Source organism: Diceros bicornis, chromosome 12 (genome assembly GCF_020826845.1).
Source record: "Diceros bicornis minor isolate mBicDic1 chromosome 12, mDicBic1.mat.cur, whole genome shotgun sequence".
In the NCBI taxonomy this organism is placed as follows: domain Eukaryota; kingdom Metazoa; phylum Chordata; class Mammalia; order Perissodactyla; family Rhinocerotidae; genus Diceros; species Diceros bicornis.
This window is the reverse complement of record NC_080751.1, coordinates 52905139-52932347: the sequence shown is the minus strand read 5'-3', so window position 1 is coordinate 52932347 and position 27209 is coordinate 52905139. Positions and strand designations below refer to the sequence as shown.

Genomic DNA, 27209 nt, shown 5'->3' with positions numbered 1-27209 from the left:
CCGGGGTGTGTGCAGCGAGGGGGTCGCCGACGCCGGCGGGTTTTTAAGCGCGAAGCAGCGTTGACATTGAACTTCAGCCCGGTGCGTGCGTGTGTGCGCGCGCGCGTGTCCCCCCGCGTGTCTGCGTGTGTGAGTCGTGGGGAGGGGGCCAGACTGGAAGCTGCAGCAAACCACAGCCATCGGGGAGCAGGGCCGAGCGCGCCCCCGAGCCGTCGCCGGCAGTTGCTGCGAGCGCTGAAGCCATTCATGATTTTGGTGACGTTATTCCAGGAGTGGGCGAGGGAGGGCGGGGCTCTTGGGGCCAAGCCCCGCCCCCGCCCCTATAAATACGGCTTCCCGGGCTCTTTGTGGGGCCGCGAGCTCGGTGGAGAACGGAGAGCTCCGTCTTCTCTGTCGACGCAGCTGGCAGTGGGTCTGTCTCCGGAAGGCGGACCGGCGAACGCCCAGTGCCCGCACTCGGCCGCCTGCTTCCCTGCCTGCCGCTCCTGTCTGCGCCCGTGACATCCTTGCTCGGGACGCAGTGACCGTTTTTAAATCACAAGGGCGTGGGTCAGCCTCCCCTAGGACTTCATGTCTGTATATTTCCCCATTCACTGGTGAGTATCCTGCGCCCTGGGCGGGCATCCGTCTCGCGGCCGTGGCTGCGGGGCCCAGGCGCCTGCTCGTGCCGGCTCGGGTGCGAGGGCACCTGGTGGCGCGGACGCCTGGCACTAACCCGCCGCCCCGGCCGGTGCAGGAGTCAACGTCAAGGTTGCAAAGGTGGGGGTGGGGGGGAGGTGGTGCTGAGAACATCCAGACAAAGGAAGTGAACTCGAAGCCCTCACTTAAGTGACGGCTGGGAGGGTGTGTATATGGTGGTGGTGGGGTGGGGGGAGAACCAGGGGTCACGCCTGAACCCCGCTAATAAAATCCCTTATGCAGAGGGCTGCAGAAGGCGCGCGCCCCGCCTGGCGCAGGGGGGCTCCTGCTCTCCTCCGGCCCCTCCCCTTTTTCTTTTTGTTTGCATGCAAGTCTCGGCGTCGAGGCCGGCAGCAGCGGGCTGAGCTGGTGCAGCGGTGGCGTTTGCAGAGCTCCTAGGGGTGGGGGAAAAACGCTCTCCCCACATGTAACCCAAGAGAAGCCACAAGCAGCAGCGCAAGCACACGCTGCTCCCTCTCGATCCTCTTCCTCTCTATAGCCCCTAAAACCCGACGCGCCTTTGTGGGAACCCGGGCTGGAGAGGAGTCATCGTCGCCTGGTCCGGCTGGACAGAACCCGGGCCGGCTGGGTGGCAGAGGATTTTTGCACTCGACCGGGGATCGGGACTGGATGGGATGCGCCGCGGGCGCCCAGCTGGTTGCGGAGCGAGGCCCCCAGCCGCTGGGACTTGCGCGCCGGCTGCTGCTTCCTTCCTGCGCTGGGGAAGAGGAGGAGCGGCCTGGGGGGTGAGCGCTGGCGGCCCCAGAGCGCGTTCTCAGGTGTAGGCGAGGAGAGTCCGGCCCGGCAGGCTCTAGCTTGGTACCGTCCTGCTCAGCCCAGGAATCGGAAAGTTCATGCTTCTCGCTTCAACTTTTCGGGTCCGCGTCACAGCCCGGAGCGAGGAGCGAGCGCCCCTACATCAGGCAAAGAGCCTGGCGAGAGACCTGTGGGCGCTCTTCTGCTCCAATTCTTTGCAGGTCGGCGGCAGCCTTTCCATGACCTGGGAGGAAACTACCTTTGGAGTCCGGGCTCCTGCCCCTAAAATTACCTGGAAGCCCAGCATCTTCCCTTAGTCTCCCTTCCCCTGTCCCAGCTTGGCTCTGCTTACAGAGGAGACTAAACTCTCATAACAAAGTAAAAATTCCCCCACCCCTGAGGCTCGCATACCCCTCTCCTTCTAGGCGTCCCCTCCCTCCCACCTCCGTGGTATGTGAGCAGCCAGGTGCCATATGGGTGAGACTTTGAAGGCTATTGGAAGCTTTGTGCCCCTGGCCACTCAAAATTTGCCAAGGTGGGTTTTAGGGCCCATCAGGGTTATTATTCCCTGAGAAATTAGGTTTGGCATTATTTTATAGTTGATTAGCACTGCATGGTTTGCAGTGCTTTGTTTCCCAGAGGTTAGCTCTTTAGCATAACTATGAGATATGTGTTATCAGCATCCTGGTAACAAAGGGGGCACCTGTGGCTGAGAGAAGTTACGTGACTTGTTCAAGATCCTACAGCTCTTCAGTGGCAGAGCTTGGATCAGAACCTATTGCTTCTGTTTCCAAATCCAATGCCATTTCTACCCTATATAGTCACCATAAAAGGAAGAAGAGTTTGGTACCCCTGTTTCTTTAGATATAGTCTTTCTAAATCCTACCCCACTTTTTTTTTTTTTTTAACCATGTGTAAAGGCATGATGGTGAAAATATTGGGTGTTACGTAGCGAGGGCATTGACTCTGGTATGTGCTATTTGGCATTATGCATTCAGGACCCTGTATGTGCCCATGGCTTGTGTGAGAATAATGGAACATTTGTATCCTGCTTGCAGAGTACAAAGCACTTTCACATGTCAGCCATTGGTGGGCCAGCTTGGCCCCTTTGGAAATTTCCTTTGCAATCAGAGTCCAGGCATCCTTAAGGCTTTTAATCCAGGGGATGTTTTTCAAGCTGTGAGCTTGCAGCTGCTGTGGCTGGGGCTAGAGAAAGGGGTTGGATGGCAGATGTGAAGCTTGCAGAAAGCTGACCCCTTGGGGCTTTAAGTAGGACATTTTGCGAAAAGGAACACTAGAGAGACAGAGAGAAATTTAGGAAGGCAACATTATTGGACTTTGTTCCCCTGAGGTTTACCTGGTATTATTATGTAATAATAATAATATGCAGTGCCCCTGGAGAAGAGATGCATTGGTTTTAATATAGACAGACAGACTCAACTACCTACTGTTTCATTTTTTTCTAGTTCTGTCACTTAAAAGAAAATCCAGAGTGGCTCTGTGCCGGTGTGGACTAGCACAGGAGAGGAGAGAAGAGGAGATTTGCCAGGGAGGTTTTCAGACAATGGGCTTTGTCAGTTGACGCTGAGAGCCCTGATGCTCTGGGCTCGCAAGGCACTTCCTCAGGGTGGGGGAGCTTGTTTTTCTGAGAGTTCTGTTTTGAACACCTCTCATCCTGCCTCCAGACGGCCCCCTGATCTAACAGCAGAACGCACCGAGAGTAGGAATGTGAAAGTGCGTGTGTTTGTTGACTTTTGGTCTGGGTTTGTTGGCAGCCCTGACTATCTGAGATCAGCCGAGATGACTGAGGTGATGATGAACACCCCATCCATGGAGGAGATTGGCCTCAACCCCCGGAAGGATGGCCTTTCCTATCAGGTGAGTTACCTACTGGGTTCCTTCTGGCTCTTTAGAGCCTAGTGGCTTTTGCTGGGGCTGGAGGCAGACTTGGTTCTGCATCCCAGTGCCACTTATAAGAGCTACGTGACCTTGGAAAGTCCCCTGATGCCAGTAAGCCTGTTTCTTCATCTGTAAAATGGGGCAACAATAGTTCTTACTTCATATAATTGTGGTGAAGATTCAACACGATGAGGTGATGTGCATAAAGCATTCATAGTCCCTCGGACACAGTCAGGGGCTCAGCAAACATGAGCCAGTGTTATTAATTAGTCATCCTGGCTGCTGTGGACTCTCCCGTTCATGGCAGCAAAGGGGGAACTGATTCGTGCAGTCAATTCAGACCAGACCTTTCCTTCGCAGCCATGCCATGGGCAGTAGAAACATCACTATCAGAGGTGGCTTGGTGGTCTGATGGAAGGGTAGCTGTGTCAAATGCTGCTTTCTTCCTCAGGTTGATGGTTACCAACTGACTCCAACAGAGTTAATGTTCCAACTACTTAGAGTTGAGGAGAACTTCCCCCAAAGGAAGGCTATCTCAGGGATGCCATTGCCAGAATTTAGCTTAGACTAAGATCGTCCTGGGCAATAGACCCAAAATAGATAAGGACCAAAAAAAAATGACTTAAGTAACACCCTTGGATTCTTCTCCTGGTGCTCTTTCTGCCATGCTGCTTTTTGACTGCTCCTGGATGGCCTCAGAGCACCTGCAGTTGCCTCCGGGGCAGTGAAGTGTTTTAGATTTCCAAGGAGAGTTCCTAGGTTATTATATTTGGGGAAGGAAGGAGCCTGTTTTTAAGGGAAGACCTGGGGGGCTAGGGAAATTGTGTAGGGTGGCTGGCCCCGGGGAAGACACACGGGGGTGTGATGGGCCTATTCAGCAGATGTTAACTGAATGCCTGCTGTGGGCCATGCATTTGACAGATGTTCCCCGTTTGCCCTTGCCCTTGACCAGAGCTCTGGTGGGAATTCTTGGTCTGTTCCACAGATGGGGAAACAGGCTCAGCCTGCGTGGGTGGCTTGGGTCTCGAACTCCAGAGCAGTGCTCTTGTGATATACCCGTGTCTGTACCTTCGGTTGGATCTTGGCTAGAATCTAGACTTGCTATGGCTAGTCATTCCTTAGAACTGTTCCAGGGGCATTTATTTTGTTAAGGAAGACACAAACAGAAAGCCAGGAGGGTGCGTTGGAGGGAGGGTGATCAAAGAGAGCCGAGATGAAAGCCAAGGTTGGGTAAGGTAACTTGGCAGGTGACGGCAGAGTCACCCTCAGACACGCTTGGGAGGTTCAAGAAGGCCCTTTTGTTTTGTGTCAGTATGGTCAAGCCCCTTTTGCTGGCTGGAAATAAGTATTCGGGTAGCCTGAGGAGGTGTGGGAGGAGGAGGAATACCCTTTCCTGGGCAGTTTTATACCCTCCACCCCACAGTGGGTCTGAGAGAGACAATTGAAGGCCCCACAGCCTGTGGGAGGGTAGAAGTTTCCTAGCCCACCGGCTGGGGTGTTTTTGGATACCAGTTTCCAAGTCACTGAATCAGACTGAATCTCTTTGTGGTTAAAGGTGAGATTTTCTTTCAGTTCTGGGTTTTAGATTTCCATCACAGAACCTTTCCAAACACAGTCGTCGGTACGTCTTCTGTGTGCTTTTTATATTCTTCTTTTGAATAGGTCCCAGGAAAAGGCTCAGGTCCTACAGGGCAGTTTTCTCAACCTTTAGGTCCTTCAGACCATTCCGCTGGATCTGAGGGTTAGGGCAGGTGACAGTGGAGGAAGGGGCTGCAACACTGGGTGAGGAAGCCTGAGTCGGGGCTGCAATGGCAGGAGGAAAATGAAATTGCCTCTGGGCTTCTGAGATGTCTCAGGGACGCCTGAGCAAAGGGCCCTCAAATCTTCCCTGTGGTGCTGTACTGCAGGCTAGTCTTCACAGCCCCTCAGGAAGTCTGTCCCTGCTTCCTGGGTGGGGGCTACTGCCCAGTTCCAAAATATCTTACCTGGAACTTCAAAGCACTCTGTCACAGGATTTCAGAAAGGTCTTCTCATTGCCTGATGAAGAGAACGGAGAGACGTTGTAATCTTTAACCAAACAAACAACAATCATTGGGCACTTACTGTGTGCAACATACTATGCTGAGTGCTGCCCAGAGGGTCCAGGGCTCATGTGGGAAACAAGCAGGCATGAACATGACAACTAGAATGCAGGTAGTCTGGTGGAGCGATGCAAAAGCTACAGTCAATCCAGGTATGGGTAGCAACGTGAAGGCTTAGAAGAAGGGGGTCAGACTGGGACTGGTTCTTGAAAGAAAATTAGGACTTTGAGAGGGCACCTCCATCTCTAATCTAATTTTGTTGCACCTTCAGACACCCCTCCACTCATCCCTGTTTATGCCAGGTGCAGGGCTCTGCAGTGAGCTGGTCTGACAATTGTCATATGACATATTTTCTGGGCCCACTCAAAGCTAGTGCCATCCAGTTAAACACATTCCCACCAGAGCTCTGGGAATTGGCTGGGCCTGCAGTTGGCCAAAGCCGTCCGCTGTGCATGCTCAGGCTGGGCTCAGATCCGGGGGCAGGAGATCTCAGAGCTCTGTTCTTGGCATTCCTCCTGAGGGTAATAATAGTACGTGGCTTTACCAAGACCTGCTTTTCCAAGGAACTGAAATTGGGAAGGAGACATCAAGTCCAACTTGGCAGATGACGTAGAATCTCAGGCTGGTGATTTGACCTTGAAACAAGGTCATAAAATAAATAGGCACACTGGACTTTGTCGATCATTCGCCCACCTTCTAGACCTACCCAGAATGAAGCTCTCTTAATTTCTCTGCCCCAGATGTGACCTCTTTCTTCTTTCAACACTGTGGCTTTTTGTGCTTTGAAATAGTGCGGCCTGGGCTTTGAGGATATGGGTCCTGCCTGGCCTCCTCCCTGCCCAGGTGTCTGAGGCCGGGGGATAACTTCTTGCCCTCCTTGTGCCCATCAGCCATCACCCCTCCTGCACCCTCCCCGACTCTGGGTGCCCTCTGGCTCAGGGCCTTCACAGAGCAGGTGCTAAGTGGATGGTGGTTTCAGGGAAGTTGAGTCTCCTGATTCTAAAGCCAGCCGCCTTCACTTCTGCCTTAGGATGTTTAAAGGGCCCCCTCAGGCTCATGCCTATCAAGGCTCCAAGTGATGCCTTTTCCTCCCCTGAAGGTTCAGGTGGGCCCTCTCTCTTGCGCTTAGGAAGTTAGTGCTGTGTTGTGGGCATGTATAAGAATCCACAGAGCCGGTGCCTTGTTTTGTCTTAACATTCATTTAGAGAGTCAATTCAATATATGAAATCCATGCCTGCACACTCACTTGGCATGAGTTTGGATACCCGCCGGGTGGGTGAGTAAATGGTTACTAGAAAGTCTGAGTACTTTCGGGCTGGCTGAGCTGGCTGTGGGCGGCAGCCAGCTCACCTGGCTGAGTGGCGAGGTCTCCATGAGGACGTTTATGTCCCTGGTGGCCGCAGCTCCCTCCCCACACTATGTCTGTGGGCCTCCTGTTCTTTGGCCCCTCAGGACAGGAATCTCTGTCACCTAACGCCTTCTTCCTTTCCCTAACTCAAGGAAGAGAGTCAGCGGCTGCCGTGCAGGGCCCTCCCTTGGTTCCAGGGCTCTAGGGTGTAGTGTTTTCGAACGCCTCTCTGACTGGGTCTCCTTCCGTGCTGTGCGTGGATTGTCCTGGGCTCTGTATGGGGAAGGGGCCTGGGCATTTGCCTGTGAACACTGACTCTGCCACAACCCAAGGGCTACGGGGATTCTGGCCATACTGCCTAACTTCCCCACAGCATTGCATGCTAAGGCTTCTGTGGTTTTATTGCCCTTGCTAAGTTCTAGATAGAGATATGGCTCCTTGGTTTTCACTTAAAACTGTCCCTTCTAAAGCATCTGGACCAAGATCTGATAACTTTGTCCTTCCCTAGGCTCTTTAAATTCCTCTCTGATCAGCATATGTCCCTTACTGGCCACCCTTGGTATTCCTTCTGCTGTTCTTCTTGGTCACGTACTCCTACCATCTGACATCCATCCCCGTCAGACAGGCAGCGGGCTCTTCTTCTCATGGGAGCCAGCGAGGATGCGCTGTAAACCAAAGGAGCTAGCTGTCTATGCGCCGTGGTGCCCCATGCCCCGTGCCTTCCCTTTGATCCACAGAGCTAAGAGCTTCTCTGCATCTTCCCCTGTGTCTCCCAAGACAGGAGAGAGGGATATCCTGGTGTTTTGTATGGGGGGTGGGGGCTGACCTCTTCCCACAGCCCTATTGTTTGCTTCTTGCAGTCTGAGAGCCTCAGTTCCTGCTCTGTGTTAGGAGAGGTCTAAAGCACTCTGCTGGCTGAGAGCTAGCCTCTCCCTGGACAGGAATGCTCAGCCTCTTCTACCTCTGAAGCCCAACGATAGCCAACTTCTTTCTCTCCCCTCCTCGCTCTTTACCAGAAGCAGCAACTTGTCTCTCAAAAGAACAGGCTCAGTTGAATCACTGAAGTCAGGCAGCAGTTCGGAAAACACTTTCTCTCCACTCCCGTCCACACTGAGCCCTTCTTTATGAAGAGCCTCTGAGCCTGGCTTTCCCTGTGCCATCCCCTCCTGTGTCAATGCACGTGTTGAAATAAGCGGCAGGTTGAGCTTCCTCCCTGGGTTAAGTGCTCAGAGACGTTCCTGCTTTGTGTCCCTGCCTCCGTCTCCCACAGGCCCTGCTCACGAGGCCATTCTGGCCATAACTCATCACCTACCTTTGTCTCTTACTCCTTGTGCCCCTTGTCTCCCTGGTTACCCCCAGCTGTGGGACCCCACATGTTCTCAAGGGTCTTGAAGGCCCTGCTGAGCAGCCGCACGGAAGTCCCATAGTCACCAGGAAATCATCTTTCACAACATCAGACTTAAAAAGCCTCAGTAGTCCCCAGAGAGACATAAAACTAAAATTCCGAAGCACTTGGCAGGAGACGTCCAGCCGTGGACACAATATGTTACTGGAATCACAGAGAGTTTTCTTTCTCCTGTCCCTACCGCCTCCACCCCACGCCCTCCTCGGTACAAATCATAATAATGTGATGCGAAGCAGGCAGTTAGGGCCACATGGTGCAGAAGCACAAGGAGTCTGTTTCTTTCAGCAGTGTTGGGCTTGTGTCCACACATACTGCCTCCTTTTGAGTCAGTGCCCACTTTGTTCAGATCGAGTCTGCTTTGTATGAGGGACCCAGCACCTTCCTTCCTATGCCCAAAGCCTTGACACAAACATCGTGTTCACTGTTCTGGAATGCCCCCGGGGTAGGGCCTGCAGAGGGCTGGAATTATTCCCTTGGGGGATTCCCCCCCAGCACACATCCTGTGGTCACAACAGTGAGTCTGTAGCACGGCCAGGGAGAGAACAAGCTTTCTTCACTTTCCTAGCCAATGTGTTACACACTAGAACCATACAGCCCAGCCTTCTCTCAAAGGACCTGTGTTAGGCCTGAGGCCCCTCAAGTGGTGGTGTGTTCATCACTCCCCAGAGCCAGGGTCTGTGTCTGACTGCTCTTTGTTCCTACAGTGCTGGGCACAGTGTCCTACAAGTAGTTGCTTCATGAGCGCTGAATGATGGATTGGACCCTGCCTCTCCCCCTTTCCTGCACTGAGAATTATCCCTCTACCTTGACCATCCCATGGCATAGATTTTTATAGAATCAGCATTTTCTCTACGTCGACCCAGTCTCCCCAGTTAGATAGAAAGGAGGATTGTACCATTAGGGAAAGGGATGAGTTTAGGTGGCGGATCTTGTGACTGGAGCCCAGAGCTATTCCTGGGTGTCTAGTGAATGTCCTGACATGATCTTTCAGGCCCTGAAATAATCCTCAGAGGATATAAAGACAGGCCCTCACTCACGTGGGACTCAGAGGTGCTGGGCCTTCACTCCTTTCCTGTCTCGTTGCCACTGTGCCTGCTGCCTCTCACCTCACCACCTGCCCTTCCCTGTCCCCGAGCCTGCCTCAGGAGGAATCTTTATCAGCAGATCAAATCCTGTGTCTGCTGCTTCACTCCTTAGCTTGGGGAGGGCTCCTTATTGCACAGACTTGTCTTTCAAACATTAAAAGTTGTCAAAAGTTTCCCCAGACTGTTGTCCAGCTAGCGTTTTGACCTCAGGGGAAGTTTGTGAGCGCTCTTGGCCTCCTCCCCACTAGAATTAATTGCCTTGCACTGTCAGAAGCTCCTTTTAGGTCAACTATCTAGAAGTACCCAAGCATTTAGCTGAAGCAGCATCGACTACTTGCTTCTCGGCCAGGAATTTTATTGAAAGCCAATGGGAAGGAAGGTTCTGGATCTCTCACCCAAAGAAGAATTGGCCTGAGCAAGGAGGGCATTTACAAACCTCAGTCTCTAGGTCTGACTTTCTCCTAACTTGAACCTGAAGATGGTTCCCAAACAGAATTAATAGTATGGCTCGAATTCACCTTCTGCCTCTACTTTGGAGCTCTCACCCTTGATTTGAGAGACATCCTTGGCTTCCTAAATTCCTAAACATTCTCTCCAGACACAGCCCTGTGTATAAGCTCTAATTTAGTAAGTGGCCATTAGCCCAAGGTGTGTGATCGGCACCAAGCTCAGCCACTGATCCCTATGGACAGAGCCTGAGGGGCCTGTTGGGACTCACATACACACTCATACTCACACACTAACCCAAACATGCACACACACTTACACACACACTCACATGCACACACCTGCACACTCTCGGATGCTTACATGAACTCACACACACACACTCACACACACTCACTCATGACCAAAAGGGCAGACAGTGGAATGTTAATAGTGGTTGTTTTAGATTAGTGTTGTAATTATAGGAAATTTTTCTTTTCCTTTCTCCCTTTTTCAGTAATTTCATATTTTTACTGATAAAGTATACATTTTTTTATTCTTATGCTTACTTTTCAAATTTTAAAAGTAACATATGCCCAGTCTAGAATTTTAATTTTCTTCTTTCAACTTTTTGTTTTCCAATCACCATAATCTCACCATGCATAAATCACAACTGTTAACATTTTAGCATCTTTTGCCTTCTTTTCCAATGCTCTTGTATTTTTCTGTAGCCAAAATCACACAGAGCTGTGTTCTGTGTTTTTACTTAACAGTATATAAGTCATCAGCATCACATCAGTAGAACTTGTGTTAAAAATCCTTCAAAGCCAGCATTTTTAATAACTGCACAATATTATATCAAAGTTACAATGTGATTTTTTTCACCATTTTTCAATTGTTGAAATTTTTTAGATTGTATATATTTTTTCTCTTATAAATAATGTAGTTATTTATATATAATTTTATATATAAATCTTTGTCCATAGTTTATACTGTTTCCTTAGGACAGAGTCTTAGGAATAGAATTTCTGAGCCAAAAGGTTTAAGGGTGTGTGTGTGTGCGATAGTTATAAAGGTAATATCTATTCCTTTTAGAAATTTAGGAAGATATAAAGAAGTACAAAGAAAAAAAAAACACTCATATTCCTATCCTCAAAACATTTTGGTATGTTTACTTCCAGTATTTTTCTATGCATTTACATTTAAAAATATACAATTGACATAATACTGGACATGCTAGAGTGAATCTTGTTTTCACTGACTATAATATTGTGACTACGTTCCCGTCATTTGGTTCTCTTTGTAAAATGGCATTTCATTTTGTTATGTACCACTTCTTATTGCTGAATATTTAGGTTGTGGCATATTTTGTTTTTACAGAGAACATTGCTCTGAACATCATTTTACGTAAATCTCTGCACAGGTCTGATTCGTTTTCTTGGAATCAATTCCTGGAAGTGGAATTACTGATTCAAAGAGATTCAACATCACTAAGCCTCTTGATTATATATTACCTTAAAAATAGAAAGCAAATAAAAGAGTTTTTCAAAATATGAGCTCCCAGCGTTGAAAGCTCTGGCAAATAGAACCTCAGGGGTATAAATTCTACAGAGATGGGAAAACAGAGGAGCTTTGTAGATAGAGTCAGAAAGGTGTTTGGTTATTTTAAAGTGTTTAGGAGATGTTGTACATCTTCCTCTAGTTTGTTAATTGCTTATTTTGAGCAGAGATGATAACAGTTGATGATGTTTAGGCAACATTTAGCCAGGATTGCAAAATAGCTAGTGATCATTTTCTTGTCCCATAGTGGGTATGCTGTCACGCTCTGTGGATTACGAATGTGTATGGGTCCACGATTGCCCTACTTGTCTCCTTGATTCTACTAATGACATTGGAGCACTGTGTGACCTTGAGGAAGACCAGTGAAGTCGCCTCAGCCTGGAGGCTGACAAAAGTTGGACAGACGCACGCTTAATCCCCTGAGCCATCTTGGTTTTCCTGGGGTTCCAGGTTCGGCTCATGGAATGGTCATGGTTTAGAGATATTGCTTCCTGGAATCAAGGATGGATTGGGCTTTTAGAAGTAGATCTGAACATGATGGAAGCCTTGGGCCCAGTGCCCAAGGATCTTCTACCCAACAACTCTGCAAGGCTCCAGGTTCTTTGCAACAAGTAAACAGCCTGGGCCAGTATTCCAGTAGGACCACATACTCCTGGTGGTTTACAAAGTTAATTTAGGTGTTACACAGACAAACTTTAAAAAACGTTAGTGTATTTTTATGGTCACTACTTATGACAAGTAATACTAGTTTTCCATTTATGTAGTGATAAAGTTTTTTTTGTTTTTAAATACGCTTTAATCCAGTGAGTAAAGAAAAAATGTAATTGAGCCATAATGTGTATGTGGACACGAAGGGATAATGATGTTGGTGTCCGACTTCCTGAGGCTGGTGTCACTATTGTTAGATGAAGGAATTTTTTTCTGCAAGAGTTGAATATATCCTCTTAGATGGAAGCATTCTTAAAGATCAGCAAATACTACATGATGATTCCTGTGTTTCTTTGGTCATTGCCCCCTTGGATATTGCAGTCGAAGCATCAGGATCCTTCCTGGCTGTTTCCCTTGGCGTCCTAATATTGGAAGTTTTCACACCAAAATACTTCTTAATAATGCTTCTTTGTGTATACCACTTCACGTTTAAACAAAGTGTTAAAACTGGAGGACAGCCACCCCTGGGGTTCACAGAAACTTTCCAAGGGATATGACAGCAGAGAGCATTTTCGGGAAATCAATTTCCACATCTTTAGCTTCCTTTGGTTGCTTTTCTAAAATTGCATTTCCTGAAGACAGGCTTCACCGATTTTCTTTTCCTACCTTTCCTGTCAACATTGCCCTCCTCCCCTTTATAAGAGAAGGACTCGCCCCTCGCCTGCCTGAATCTTTTGAGGTACTTTTTCTCAGGGTGTGGAAACCTTAGGGGCATCAAACAAATGGACCATTCAAAATGTAACTGTCTAGGAATTTCCATAAATCCCACTTATCTATCACATTAAGAAACCAATCAAAAAAATTACCTTTGTGTTTAATAATTATTTGTGGTATGTTTATTGATCAGTTATATACTAGTAGCTGCAATAAGCAAATCCAGAATTTTTTTTTTTTTTTTTTTTTACTAGCAAGCCTTAGGGTCATGGGACATAAAAACATTAAATGTCAATTTATGTACATAAGTTGTACTCTATTGTAGAGAACTATGAAAAAAGCTAATGACTAAAACTTTCAAGCATAAAAATATATTAAGATTCTATGGAGAAGTAGAATGGAAATACAGTTTCAAGTAGAGAAAGAAATAAGATTTGACTTAAGAGCTTGTTTATGCCATTTTTTTAATAGGTGATGGTTGATATCAAATTGATATAGTATTAAAAGCCATTGAGTATATTTAAAAGAGTGGTATATAATTTTTATTTTAAAATGTTAATATTTATAATATCTCAGAAGTGTTAGGTGTCAGTTTAAAAACATGTGAAAGGAGACAGTTTTTCAAAATTCTTTCAGGGAGTACACCAACAACAAGTTGGGAGATCGTGGACAGATACTCTCTCCTTGGAATCAAAACTGTGGCACCATAGCATCTCAGAGCAGAGGGCACCTTTGAGATTGGGCCAGTCTCCTACTGGATGTGGGAATACATTCTACAGTAGTTTGGCATGCGGTCACCTAGGCGTTCTTTGGACACTGCTAGTGACACAGAGCTCAGAACCTCTCCTCATAGCAGGATTATGGACTATGAGTCTGGAGAACTGGTTTCTAATCTTGGCTTTGCCACTATCTGTCATCTCAGGCAACTCACATCACCTCTTTGGGCCTTGATTTCCCCATCTACAATGGAGAGAGTTGATTCTACCATTTTCGTTAGAATGTTGTATAACGAGGGGAAATTCTCCCTCCTGATCCTAGATTGGACCCCCTGGAGTTAAAAAAAATCTGCTCTCTTCTTCATGTCAGCCCTTCAGATATTTAAAGGCACCTTTTATGTTCCCCTCAAACTTTTTCCAGCTTTAAAATATATTGTCTTTCTATCTTGACTTATGTGGTCATCTTCTGGGGGCTGTTTTTTTCTCTAGGCCAGTGGTTCTCAAACTTTTTCATCTCAGTCCCTTTTACATTCTTCAAAATTATTTAGGACCCCTAGAGATATTTGTTTATGTGGGTTATATCTTTTGATATTAAAACAGTGTTTACATTTTTTATTTATTAATTCCTTTAAAATAATAAAACCATTACATGTTAATATAAATAAGTTTTTAATAAAAATAAATATATTTTCCAAAACGAAAACAGTCTAGTGAGAAAAGGCAGTGTTTTACATTTTTGAAAATCTGTTAAATATCTGGCTTGATGGAAGATGGCTGGATTCTCATATCAGCTTCTGCATTCAATTTGTTGCCATATGTGTTGGTTCAAGTAAATGAAGAAAATCGGGCCTATGCAGGTATGTAGTTAGAAAAGGAAGAAATATTTTAGTAGCCTTTTCAGCTATTTTTCTTTGCTATTTCACCAAAACTCGACAAGTGGAGTTTCTTAAAGGTTAGTGGCAACGTGGAATCTGAAACTTTCTCTATGAACTTTTTGTACTCGTACATTAAAATCCATTAGTCCATCATGCACTTTGAATGAATCTTTTACCCACGCTTGGTATTTTAATGTGGTGCATTGATCATTTCGAAATGTAAGTTCACTGAGTTATGCAAAGCTTGCCAATGTTGACACATTTCATTATATAATATCAAAAAATTATATTTGTTAGTATCTCCACTGGTCTCATGAGAAATTCTTCAAGTATTAGGAAACTGTCAAGCTTACGGTGGCTGAAAGAAGTTTTCCAAAATTCTAATTTTTGCTTGAAAGCTCAATTTTGATCATTGATAACAAATACCATCAGTCATTTTCTTTGAAGTGACAGGCTCGTTTTCGTCGTTTTTGAGAACATGTCTGCCAAATACCTAAGTCTGAATAACCATAGTTTATTGGTCAGTCATTCTTTCAAGTAAAAATGATGTTCCATGGAAAAAGTGGCTAGTTCAGCTTGCACCTCAATCACATAAGTGCTTTTCCTCGAGGCAACCGTTGGGCTTTCATATGCAGCAGAAGTGTTTTATGCTGACTTTCCATTTCATCACATAGAACATTAAAACAACATACACTTAAGAGTCAATATTTAATAAAAATTAATTTTTACTGCTTCGTCAAGGACATTAAGTTTTTTAAAATTGTGAGTGTGAGGTGGTGAAGAACATAATGACTACAAGTACAGTGTGCTGCCTCTGCATTCATTAATTCTTGCTACGGTGCCAGCGATTTCACCCACCATTGCTTTTTATACCATTAGTGCAAGTGTCAACACAGGGAAAAAGGCAAATAACATCTTCGTATTATTAAGAAAATATTTTAACTCCATGGATACTCCCTCCCTGAAAGGAACTTGGGATTTGAGCTTTGAGAACCACTGCTCTAGACTGAACAGAATATGTCTGATCAGAGGACAGCAGGACCCTCACCGCCCTGTGGGTGGATGGCCTCCATGAGATGATGGAGCTCTAGGAAACTGTTTGCTTCAGTGTTTTAGCATCAGTACTGCAGTTACGATCAACTAAAGTCTCCAGGCCTCTTTTACAGGACCTACTATCAAGCAAGGCTTCCTGTTTGGGAGTTTAAAAAGTCTTTGACTTAAAGAAAGGAGGGTCGATTAGCTGATGACTTCACTTTGGGACAAGGTGAGTTGGAGGTGGTGGATGTCATCCAAGTGGAGACATTTCACAGATGGTGGGAATGTGGAAGTGCAGCTGTAGATTGGGGAATCCTCAGCCTGAGATGGACAGGTGAAGCCAGAAAGCTGCCTGAGTCTGAAGATGACGCCAAGTCCAGGAAGGGCACAGAGAAGATGAGGTTAGACAAGTCAGGTGAACCTGAGCAGGGTCATGAGAATCAGGAGAGAGCATAGGGCCTGAAGTAAGCTGACCAGCCTGGTAATGTGCTGCAGAGGTGGTGGCGACTGAAGGCTGAGCAAAGGCCGTGGGGCAGGGCTGTAAGAAAGTTCTTAGAGACTTGAACGAGTTGCTTCCATACAAGGATGGGTTTGGAAGCCATGTGGTAGGGAGTAGGAAGGGAACTCCAGACAAGGATGAGAAGGCTGTGGAACCAGGCCAGATATTCAAGATTTTTATCTACAAATCCAAGAATGAAGGAATGGTTGGAAATGGAAGCCATGTCAGTCTGGGCTTTCTGAGAGAGAGGAGGTATGACTATGGGACATTTGGGTAGTACCAATGGAAGAGGATAGAGAAAGGGAGCTGTCATCCCCAGAGGCCCAGAGGTGACTGGGAGGCATATCTTCCCTCCAAAGAGCAATGATGATGTAGTTGATAGGATATGGGTATTTGAAATCACCTATGCCAGATCTCACTGCCCTGAAGAAGTTTGAGAAACATTCTCTAACATTCCAAAAGCCCCATCAGCTGGGCCCAGAAATATCAGTGGCAATTAGTGCTAATTAATGGAACTTGGAACTCTTGACTTGCAGGATGCGTGTGTGTTTGAGAGATGTTTATGAAAGATGGTGTTTATCCAGAGGATTTCCTTTTCTTTTAAGTTTCAAGGCTGGAGGCTTAAGCATCTTTAATCCAAAGGAAGGAGAACCAACTGTTCTTATAAGGCCCCAGATCTCTGCTCAAGTCTCCTGTAGGATTAGAGACACCAGAGAAGGGTAGGAGAGGGTGAGGTAGATATCCTGCAGTCCCAGTCCAGGGCAGATTTGAGCAAGGTGAGAGTCTCAAAGATGGAGAATGAGGTGACTAGCATCCGAATGGAGACCGGAGAATATTCTTCCCTCCCTGAATCTGGTCAGTAGCCATTCTGCCCCTTTGCTATAATTCTTTCTGTTCTTACCAGCCTCATTTCACTTTAAAAAATTAGTAAAATGCAAATAGTAATAATAATGATGATGGTGATGATAATGATAAAATAGCAGGAGGCAAGCATTTCAAAGAACGTATTTCTTGCCTTCACATATTATCAGAGGACAAAAAGCAGGGTGTACTTTTCATTTGAATTAGCTGCTGTGCATTCATTCAGCCCTTGGCAGAGCAGGATGCTGGTAGAGATCTGCCTATTGTTACCAACCAGCCCCTCCTAGGAAGGAATAAACACACAAGGCCAATCCATTGTTGTTCTCCAGGAAAAATAAGAAATCCAGACTTTGGGAAGCCGAGGGACATGAGGGGACTTACCCAGGCAGCAGGCCCCTGGAGTAGGCTGAGAGGGGAGGTGCGTAATGGGAAGACCTCTAGCTGCAGGGGCTTCCGTGGAAAGATTGGGATCCAGACAAGGCAGTGGCTTCCATTCCAACTTGCCTAACCCATACCCTAGGAAAACAGAGGCACTGGGAGGGGAGTGAGGAAGTCACAACCATTTCTCCAAAGAACCCGGCCTAGAGTTTGTGAGCACAAGCCCAGCAGCGCTAATTTGTTCCTGTCCCAAGCCACAGCTCTTGACTTTCCAGTCCCTCGTTCTAAATGCTCCTTGGGGACCCCAGCTTCACCTAATAAGAATCATCATTAGGAATTTAAAGTTTACAGAACATGTTCACACATACCTGTATCTCCAAAGCCCTACAAGTTAGGAATTAAGATTCATCCCAATTTATAGAGGAGGAGAGGAGGGGGGTGGGCCTCCATATCTTTGAGCCTGTGGGGTTCTATGCTGGTACACTACAGGCAGCATCTTGTAATTCTTCCAACAATACTGTAAAGTGGAAATTCCTTCCTCATTTTACTCATGAGGCAACTGAGGCTCAGAGAAGTTAAAATGACTTGACCACGGTCATAGAGATAATAAGACGTGGGGTCAAGGTAAAAGCCAGATCTTTCGGACTCCTAGTCTACCTGTGGGAGGGGTGATTTTCCATAGCAAGTTTGAGGTTGATTTTTTCCCTTCTGGAACCAGAAAGGGGAGAGGCTCACTGTGTGGTTTTGTATGCTGAAGAAGATCCCTCTCAGTGCCTTTGGAAGCTACCTGGTTATTCATCTCAGGCCCTCTGCCCTACCTCCCCTCTCCACCCCACCCCACCCCAGCATGCCTCTTTCCTCTGTTCCACCCCAGCAAAGAGGAGCAGGATGTCCAAGCTCCGGAGGTCTCAGCTTGCAGAGCTGGTAATTAGCCCTTTGTGTCGAGTTAACCACCTTTCATCTCCTCCACCTGCTGGTGTCTGCTTTCCCTATTAGCATCTCTCAGCTCTTTGCCGAGCCCTCCTCCCTCTTTGTGGCCAGCTCGGGTTTGTCAGGGGTGATGGCTGAGAGATGCACGCACACAGGGCAGGGCTACTCCAACCACCATCGCTCACATTTTCCATCCCAGGTGCCAGATATCTCTCTCCTCTCCCCACCCCAAAGGCAGCCAGGTTTAGGTCACCTGGCTTAGAGGCAGCCAGTTGATAGCTAGGCCCCCAAATTTCGGGCCTTTGGAGCCCTGGTATTATCTTTCAGTTCCTCTCCATGGGTGAAATGGGAGCTGACTGACAGGCAACTTTTATACTTAAGCAAAGAGCCTGCTGACTAATTTCTGATCTGCAGGTGCTCACCCTCAACCCAGACTTCTCTGCTCTGAGGCTGCCCATGTTGGTCCATCACCCAAACATCCTAAGTTTTCCTGCACAGTCCTGCTTTCATTGCCCTCATATTTAACCATTTATATTTGCACTGTCCAATGCGGTAGCCACTAGCCACATGCAGATATTTAAACTTATATTATATTTATATATATCATATACATTTATATTAATAAAAATTAAAGAAAATTAAAAATGTTAGCCTCATTTCAAGTGCTCAATAGCCACCTATGGCTAGCGGCTACTGTTGGACAGCACAGATAGAAAACATTTCTATTATCACAGAAAGTTCTATTGGGCAGCTCTGATCTATACAGCCAGAAATTCCAGTATATTGGCATCCAAACTACATCTCACAGCCCATTTCTTCCCCCTAGAAGGTCCTAAAACTCCACTGACCTTTCAAGTGAACTCATTTGAGTTTCCAGAATGTCAGGGCCTGTTGGGATTGGAGGCCACCTGGCAAAGGATGCCCCTGAAGAAGTGTCCCCTATAAAATTCACCACTACCAAGTCGGAACACCTGCTATGCCTACACAGTGGGAGGTGCAGGACCCGGGATGTTCTTGGTGTGTGGGATCTTCAAGACTTCATTTGCAGAGGAGGGTCTTGGTGTCTATGAGTTGCATCCAAGCCATGAGCCCCGGAGGTAGAGGCCAGTGTTGGCAGAGAGAGGAAGGGGCAGGGCTGAGGGAATCCCACTGGGGACAGATGCTTCTAGATCTGCCCTGTCCTGCGGATGAGGGTGGAAAATGCTTCTCGGAGCCTCCCCATCTTCCTTTCTGGACTCATGGAGATGAGCCTTTGCTGCAGAGAGAAAAGGAATTTTTTTCCCTCACCATCCAGAGAGAAAGGACTCTTTGGAGTAAGAGGTTTAACCAGAAGCAGTTTCTTTTTGGAACAGGGGCAGTTCTTTATTCCATGCCAGTTCCTGCAGGCAAACAGTATACTGCACTGGCCTTCCGCCTCAACCCTACCTGTCATGTGCTTGGCAAGTCTGACTTGAGTCCTTTTTTCCACTGCCTTCCCCACCCCGTCAATTTGCAGTTGCAACCTCTCATTTTTCTGCTGCCTAGATGATTAAAAAGCATGACTTAGTGGAAAAATCTTGACCTCCTTAGGGTCAGCCTCTTAAGCAGCTGTTGGAGATAAGATTGTGCTGGCAAAATACTCAGCAACACTTTGCAAGGCTTTCTGTCTGCCTATAAGGAAATGAGAAGCTGTTTGGTTCCGGGTGCATCTTGTTTGTCTTTGGAGAGAGCTACAATTTTCAGAGGCGTAAATTGACATTATCTGATAATAAAATAAAATCTCTGATGGAAGGGTTAGATGATTATAGTGATTTTTTAAAATGCAATTAACAGGCTTTGTAAAAGAAATTTTTTTTAATGGCGCCTGCTTTGAGCAATTCAAGGAGCAAAGTTCTCTGGCAACTAAGCGGTATCGGAAGTTCAATGCTCAGACTTCCCCTAAGGATTTAAAAGACTTAATTGTGCAGCTCGTGGTATGAAACGCCTTGTTTGGAGTTATTTTAATTACTGTGTTAGTATCACTGCCTCTTGCTCAGAGATTAAATACTTACTCTAGTCCTGCTGAAATGGCTCCAAAGAGGACATGCCAATTTGAGTTTAGGATATGTCCTCGAAGGGTTTTATCATCTTTTGTATGGGGTTTATACAATTGATGTCAGGGACATAGAGAGAGTCTGGGGTCTGTGGCTTGACACAACATGTTATCAAATGAATACCTCATCTGAAGTCTTACAGGTCTGAGTTTGGGTCTCCATTCAAGCACTTCCTAGCTGTGTGGCCTTGAGTAAGTCACTTGCCCTCTCTGTGCTTCAGTTTCCTCATCTATAAAATAAGGATCACACCACTACATACTTCATAGGATTATTGTGAAGATTGAGATTCTGCTCAGCAAATATGCCTGGAATATCTTCCATCATCATCGTCATCCTTTTAACATTTTTTCCCCCTAATTTTAAAGACCTATTCCCAGCCCAGAGTGAAATCACATGCTCTCCGCCATCACTGTCCTCCTCCTCCTCCTGCTGGCCTTGCTGTTTCTTGTCCCTTTTGCTCTTCCTTGGTTTGGGTGATCATAATTAGAATCTGGTTGCCACATCTCTCGACAGGGAGTCACAGGGTAGGCGCAGCCCTGGGCTGGAGGGCAGAGGGCAAAGGCAGGGGCCCAGGTCTGTTCTGGGCCAGCTGTCCGTCTCCTCTGATATTTGACAGCTCTATCTTGGGTCCTGAAGATATAGAACAACTGTCCAGACGGAAGCTCATCTTTTGGACCTGGATGCCCAGATGGTTCTCCTGGCACCTGAAACTGGGGCCTCCAGCAGCTGAATGGTTAGAGCTCAGAGTCTTGCCCACTGTCCCTGGTCAGTTTTCTATCTGTGAAATGGGTGTGTTGACCCAGAGGCATCCATTCATTTTCCAAAAGGCACAGCACTGAACACAGCAGAACTAGGTGATGTCTGAAAGAGCTTTGTAGACTGTGGCAGGCTTTCCCCTCACTCGCTCCCAAAGCTCAGCTTGGAAGGCACCTGTGTCCTCTCCCCCAGGGAGGGGGCTGAGCTCCACAGGAGAAGTGAGGAAGGGCCCAAATAGGCTACCAGACCCTCTGCCTGCTCGGTAGGTGCAGGTCTCTGTGCAGAGCACAGTCCAAGGGCAGAACTGCAGGGTTGGCCGCATCAGGAAGAGAAAGCCCGGAGTGGGGCTAAACTTAGCCCCCGTCTCCTTTCACCCCACTAGCCGAGCCCCTCTCCTGGCTTGTTTTCCTCCTGGCTGCCATTACCATACTTTTTATGAGCCTTGTTAAGTCTTTAATGATGCCTGGTTGTGTGGCTGGCTTAAGGCTTAATCCCCAGCAATAGGGCTTCATTGGATAAATGGTTAATAATCACTCGTCTGCAGGGATTGCGGAGGTCTTGTCAAGGCCCATGATTCCCAGGAGCCTCACGTGGCCTGTGATGTACTCAGTGACTTGACTGGGACAGGGCTGCTTGGGGTCGGGGTGCAGTAAGATTGGGCACCACAGAAGGTGGGAAGGCCTGAGTCTGGAGGAGAGCATTTCTTCTACCTCCTGAGAACAGAGGACGCCTGTCTGCTGCCGTGGGCCTGTCTCGATCTGAGCCAGGCTCTGACAATCTCCTGGATCTCTTCGTGTGTGTGTCTCCACCCGCTCCTGGTTTTCTTTCCTTTCTCTTGCCATTAACAAGCTGTGTGATCTTGAGCAAGTCTCCTGACCCCTCTAGGCCGAGGTTTCCTTGTCTATTAAATGGAGAGGTTTGAAGAATTGGACTTGAAGGTGCCATGTGGCTCTCGACATCTGTGATTCTGTGAGCCCCGGTGTCTCAGACAGAGACTCCTCTCTCCGGCTCTTGGGTGTGTCATCGAGGGCTGTGAATGCAAGGGACCAGCAGCCCATCGGATTAAGTACTTAAGCTGCTGGGCAAAGAACTGGGTCAGCTGTAGTCGCAGGGCAGTGGGTGCAAAGGGAATCCGCGGAGCCAGACGTAGCCCTCCGTTTTACAGCCTGGTTTGGGGTCTCTCCCAGCTCTGGGCAGGACACACAGTAGGCATTAAAAAAAGAAGCCTCATTGATGGCACTCTGGAAAAAGAAGCAGACTCTTCCAGCTGCAGAGCCGTCCAGGAGCCAGGAGGTGTTCACAGGTGGAAAAGGAGCCTGGGATTTTGTTCCCAGCTTGCCTGTGATTGCCGTCCACCAGGATTTGGCCTTGACTTTACAACTTTAGCTAGGTCAGGACCCGTCTGCTTGAGAGGCAGGGGTGCTGGGGCGTGGGCATGGGACTCAAACAGGCCTGGGTGTGACTCTCATTCCACCACCACTCATTTCCAGGCTGTATGGTTTGGGCAACCTCCTTCTCCAAGCCTGAGACTTTTTAAAGATAGCACTAGCAATACCTGTCTTTCTGTGTTTGTTCAAAACTATATATGCAAAGCACCTGGTAGCTGGCTCACACGAGGTGCTGATCATCATCCCGGGAGGGATTTAATGTTATGGGACCTGCTGTCTGGTTTGGGCTGCTCGAGTAAAATGCTTGCTGCAAATAGAGACGTGACTTACTGTGGATGACGTGATCTTGAAGTCTTTTATCTGAAAATAAAACAAAAAATACAAACAGAGCTACACTCCTTTGAGACTCGGTGGTGCTGCCCTGAAAACTTGCAGCTTCAGGAGTTGAGTCCCAGTCTGCTGAGGGGTGGTTGCCTATGTTGCCCCAGGTTTACTCCCTGGCTCCTGCCTTCCACCCCTCAGTATCCTGAGGGTGGAACACCGTCCCTGGCGTACAGCGGATGCTCAGTTCTCCATGCGTGTGTGCGATGAAGGAACGGAATCTCTCTTCTCAGATCCGTGCGTGACTGGTGCTCACTTTGCTTTTATTTCAGATCTTTCCTGACCCGTCAGACTTCGACCGCTGCTGCAAACTGAAGGACCGCCTGCCCTCCATTGTGGTGGAACCCACAGAGGGGGAGGTGGAGAGTGGGGAGCTCCGGTGGCCCCCCGAGGAATTCTTGGTCCAGGAGGATGAGCAGGACAACTGTGAAGAGACGGCGAAAGAAAGCAAGGAGCAGTAGAGTCCCCGCCAGCTCCCATGGGGTCATGCCAGACAGCATCTCTACCTGAACTGTTCTTTCCCAGTATGATGGAAGGAGAGAGGGAGCCACCACAATTCTGAAAATGTCCAACGATGGCTTCCGTTTGCACTTGCAAATCACTGAGTTGGTTTTCTTTTCTTTTCTTTTCTCTTTTTGAAATGTGTCGGGCAGTGGAGCCCTCTGCGACAATTTGCAAGGCCTTCTGAGAAAGGAAGCTGCTTCGAGCAGGGGTGGGGGGTGTGGGGAAGTGGGTGCATCTGTGAGATCATTATCTGAACTCGAGCAGGCTAGAGGTCGTGGTGGGATTCCAGTGGGCTCTGGGGGGCGGGGGGATGGGAGATGTGCAAAGTGAGCAAAGAACATTTGGGGTAAGAAAACAATCATGAGACAAAAGAGAAAACACACATTTTAAAGAAGACTTTGAGCAGAGAAGTGCAGCCAGGAAGTACCCAGCGAGCATTCTTTCTGGCTGCTGGGGCATCAGAACACAAAGTCCTCATCTCTCTCCAGTTTCGCCCACTGCTGCCTTTGCTTTTATTCCAGGTGTGTTGGTCTGTAACAGGGAGGCAGGTAAAGGAGAGCCAGGGAAACTGGCTGCCTGCAAAGCCAGCTGGAGGTGATGCACAGGGAAAGAAAAAGGTGTCCCTGTTCCTTCTCCGCCGACCCTGTGCTCCTGCTGTGGCAGGTTCATAGACCTGCGGTAACCTAGAGGGTTTTAGGAGCCATCGCTTTTGAGCTTCTCTCCCCTGGTGTATCTTTTTTGCACCCCCCCCCCCCGCCCTTTGGGAGTAGTGAGAGCACTTCCCACCCTTGTTGGAGCCTGAAGTGGATGCTTGGACATGAAGGTCCCTCCCTAGCTTCTCCTCCCCAGACTGGCCCCAGTCTGAGTGGAGGCGTAGAGCAGGCGGGCTCTCCCAGGCTGCTCGCCCCTTCTCCTGCCACTGCCCTGCCCAGCCTCTGGCCACAGCAGTCAGGCAGGGGTGGTTCCCAGCATGCTGTGCATTCCAGCCGGCCTGACCACCATTCCCCTGGGGGCGCTTGGCCCTTTTTTCTGGTGGGAGCTGAGGGGACAGCAGAGGAGACTTTTCCTGCTTTTTGTTGGGGAGGTGAGCCTAGTGCAGGTCCTGAGAGCTGGCAGAGCCTGGGAATTTTGGATGGGGGTGACCAAGGCTCTCATGTAGCAGCCTACAGATTGAGTTTGAAACTAAAGGGTGTCGTGAGATCCCTGGCTTCTCCCCGTGTTGTTCCCGGATGCAGGTGGGAGGGCGGTATAGTGAGGGAGCACTGAACAGTGGTCCTCATCCCTCCCCACCTCCCACCTGCCCCCTGCAAGGGCAGTTGCACGAGAAAGCTAGCCTTGGACTTAGAGCTTCTTATCGTAGTTAAGAACCATCTGGAGCAGCAGGTTGCAGGACAAGCTCTTCAAACTGTCTCCATCTCAGAGCAGGACTGTGTGGCTAAGAGGTGGGCTCGAGAGCCTCCCTGAGGCCAAACTCAGTCGACTGAGGCACCCACCGCATCCCCTCAGGTGTCCAGTCAGTCCAGGCTGACCCCGGTTTTGGATTTGCGTGTAGAGCTGTATGTAATACCTCAAGGTTAGTGTGGCTCTGGGGAATGTTGGGGCAGGAAGACAAAAGCCGAGGGTGTGCTGTTGCTGGCCAGCAGGATTTGGTTCTGGGGAGCCGACGCTTACCCCAGCACCCTGCTCCCTCCCTCTGTGTTGTCTGCTTGTGTTACACACTGATGGCAATAACTTGTTCCAGCTCCTTGCGGAAGAGGGAGAGGCCTTGTACTGCGGGGTCTCTCTCGTCTCCCTTTCCTTCCGTCTTGGCTGCAGTCTCCTCACTCTGTTCCCCCGCAGCAGCATTCTCAGCCTGCCGCCCTTTGTGGATGGGGTCTTGCCTTTTAAAATCCCGTGTTTCCGTGTCTCCCTCTCATCTGCTCCTCCCTATCATCGGTCCTGGTCTTGCCATGTGATGGGAACGTGCTTGTAAACTGCATAACAAATCTACTTTGTGTATATGTGTGTTTATGGAGGTGGTTTATTATTTTTGCTGGTCACTAGACCCCTTTGTATGACCATTTGGAGTCTGAGCAGGCCAGAGGCTGACAGCTGAAGTCAGGACCCACAGCGGTGAGTCTGTTGGGGGGACCCAGCCACTCTTGGATAAGTGGCTGCTGAGCTCCTGTCTGGCCTCCTCTTTTTTTTTTTTTAAGTACCGTGTGTATTTCTAACTGATCGTATTGAAAAAAAAAAACCCTAGTATTTCAGTAAAAATGCCTGTTGTAAGATGAACCTCCTGTAACTTCTATCTGTTCTTTTTTGAGGCTCAGGGAGAAACTAGCATTTTTTTTTTTTCCAAACTACTTTTTGTCACTGTGACAGTTGTAAATAAAGTTTGAAAATGCTTTCCACTCTGCTCTGGTTTCCTGCTTCCTTGCTGCTCCACTGGAGTGAACAGAGCCCAGGACAAAGGTGCAACTCACAGGAGGCCGAGCTAGGGGCAGTCGCAAGTGCTGTTCCTTATATAGCCCACCTGCTGGCCCTTCCAGGGTGAGCCCATCGATGGTTCTTTATCCCCTGGCTAAAGGACAGCAGCCTTTCCCTCTATGCCAGTGGGTCTCAACTCTGGGTGCACATCAGCATCACCAAGAGAGCTCTAAAAAAAATGCGAATACTTGGATCCTACCCCCAGAGGCTTGGATTTCAATGGGCTGGGGTAAGGTCCAAGCATTAGTATTTTTTAGAATCACCCATGGGATTTTAACACACCCACAGTTTTGAGCCACCTTTCTACGGGAAGAGAAACAACCGAAATAGATTGTAAGGTTGTTCACCAAGGCAGAGGGCAAGTAGACCAGTGTGTATGTAGTGGAAGAGGGCTCCGGCAATCATTCAAACCATTTATTCAGTGCCTGCGACTTATCAGGCATGTTAAGATGTTGGGGTAAACAAAATAGCAGTGGTCCCAGCCCTCATAGTTCTGCGTTAGTGTAAAATTAAATGACAAATTTGGTGAGTACAAAGCAAGAAAAATGGGGTGCGTGGAAAGAGTGCTTCCTGCAGAGAGAAGGCTTGGCACGAGCTCGATAGGTGGAGGTGAGGAGGAGGAAATGGTTCAGAGGAGGGCTGCTTAGGCCTGGGTAAGGAGTGGGATGTTTATTCTAAGTGCAGGGCCAGAATGGTATCATTTCCATTTTGATGCAACCTGGCTCTATGGAGATGGGATTGGAGAGGGCAAGATGGAAGGCCCGGAGACCAGGAAGGAGGCTTCATGGAGGTCAAAGTGAGGGAAGGTGGTGCTTTGTGAATGGGGTTTGGGGACATTTTTCTAACCCAAGGCTGGATGTTTTTGCCTTTACTCAGCCAACATCTGGGCTCATAACCGTGGTGAGAGTAGATAATCAAGTGATCTGTGCTGAGGGTGTCCCCCAGTATTAATAGAGTATCAGTCATTTTAACACTAGCCTTCGTAGAACCATTAAATCTACAGATCTGCTGCCCTGGGGTGACTTGCCAGCCTCGACCATCATCACCTTAGGTTGTCCCTCTATTTCCCTCCACAGCCTAAGGATGGAGTTTATTAGAACATAGCCCCTCAGGTAACTATCTTTATTCACCAATGGCATTGTCTATGTAGAAAATCCTATGAAATATTTTTTTAAAAAGTTACTAGAATGGACATATGCGTTCAGCATGGTTGCAGGATCTAAGATCAATATACAATAATTGACTGCATTTCTATATAGTAGCAATGAACAATTGGAAATTGAAATTTAAAATACCACTTAGCATCAAAAGATGTAAACTATTTAGGGATAAATCTGACAAAAGATGTGCAAAATCTGTTTGACAAAAACTACAAAACATTGCTGAGAGAAGTTAAATAAGATCTACATAAATGGAGAGGCTACATAAATTATGTCTATGGATCTGAAGACACGATGTTAAGACGTCCATTCTCTCCACATAGGTATAGTTGATCTACAAATTCAACACAATCAAAACCCCAACAAGCTTTTTTGCAGAAATTGACAATCTGATTCTGAAATTCATATGGAAATGTAAAGGCCCTAGAATAACCAAAATAACTTTGAAAAAGAAGAACAAAGTTAGAGGACTCACATCTTGATGTCAAACCTTGTTACAAAGCTACAGTAACCAAAACAGTGTGGTACTGGAATTAAGATAGACAATAGAGCCATGGAACAGAATAGAGTCCAGAAATAGACCCA

General features: G+C 47.6%; 1 protein-coding gene across 1 annotated transcript; it reads left to right on the top strand.

Annotated features, from left to right (window-relative positions):
* Nucleotides 1-357: 357 nt before the first annotated feature.
* Nucleotides 358-25388, top strand: LBH (LBH regulator of WNT signaling pathway). The gene is made up of 3 exons (XM_058551515.1): nt 358-596; nt 3210-3312; nt 22764-25388. The coding sequence occupies exons 1-3, from the start codon at nt 571-573 to the stop codon at nt 22950-22952; spliced, it is 318 nt and encodes a 105-aa protein (XP_058407498.1). The 5' UTR covers nt 358-570; the 3' UTR covers nt 22953-25388.
* Nucleotides 25389-27209: the final 1821 nt, after the last annotated feature.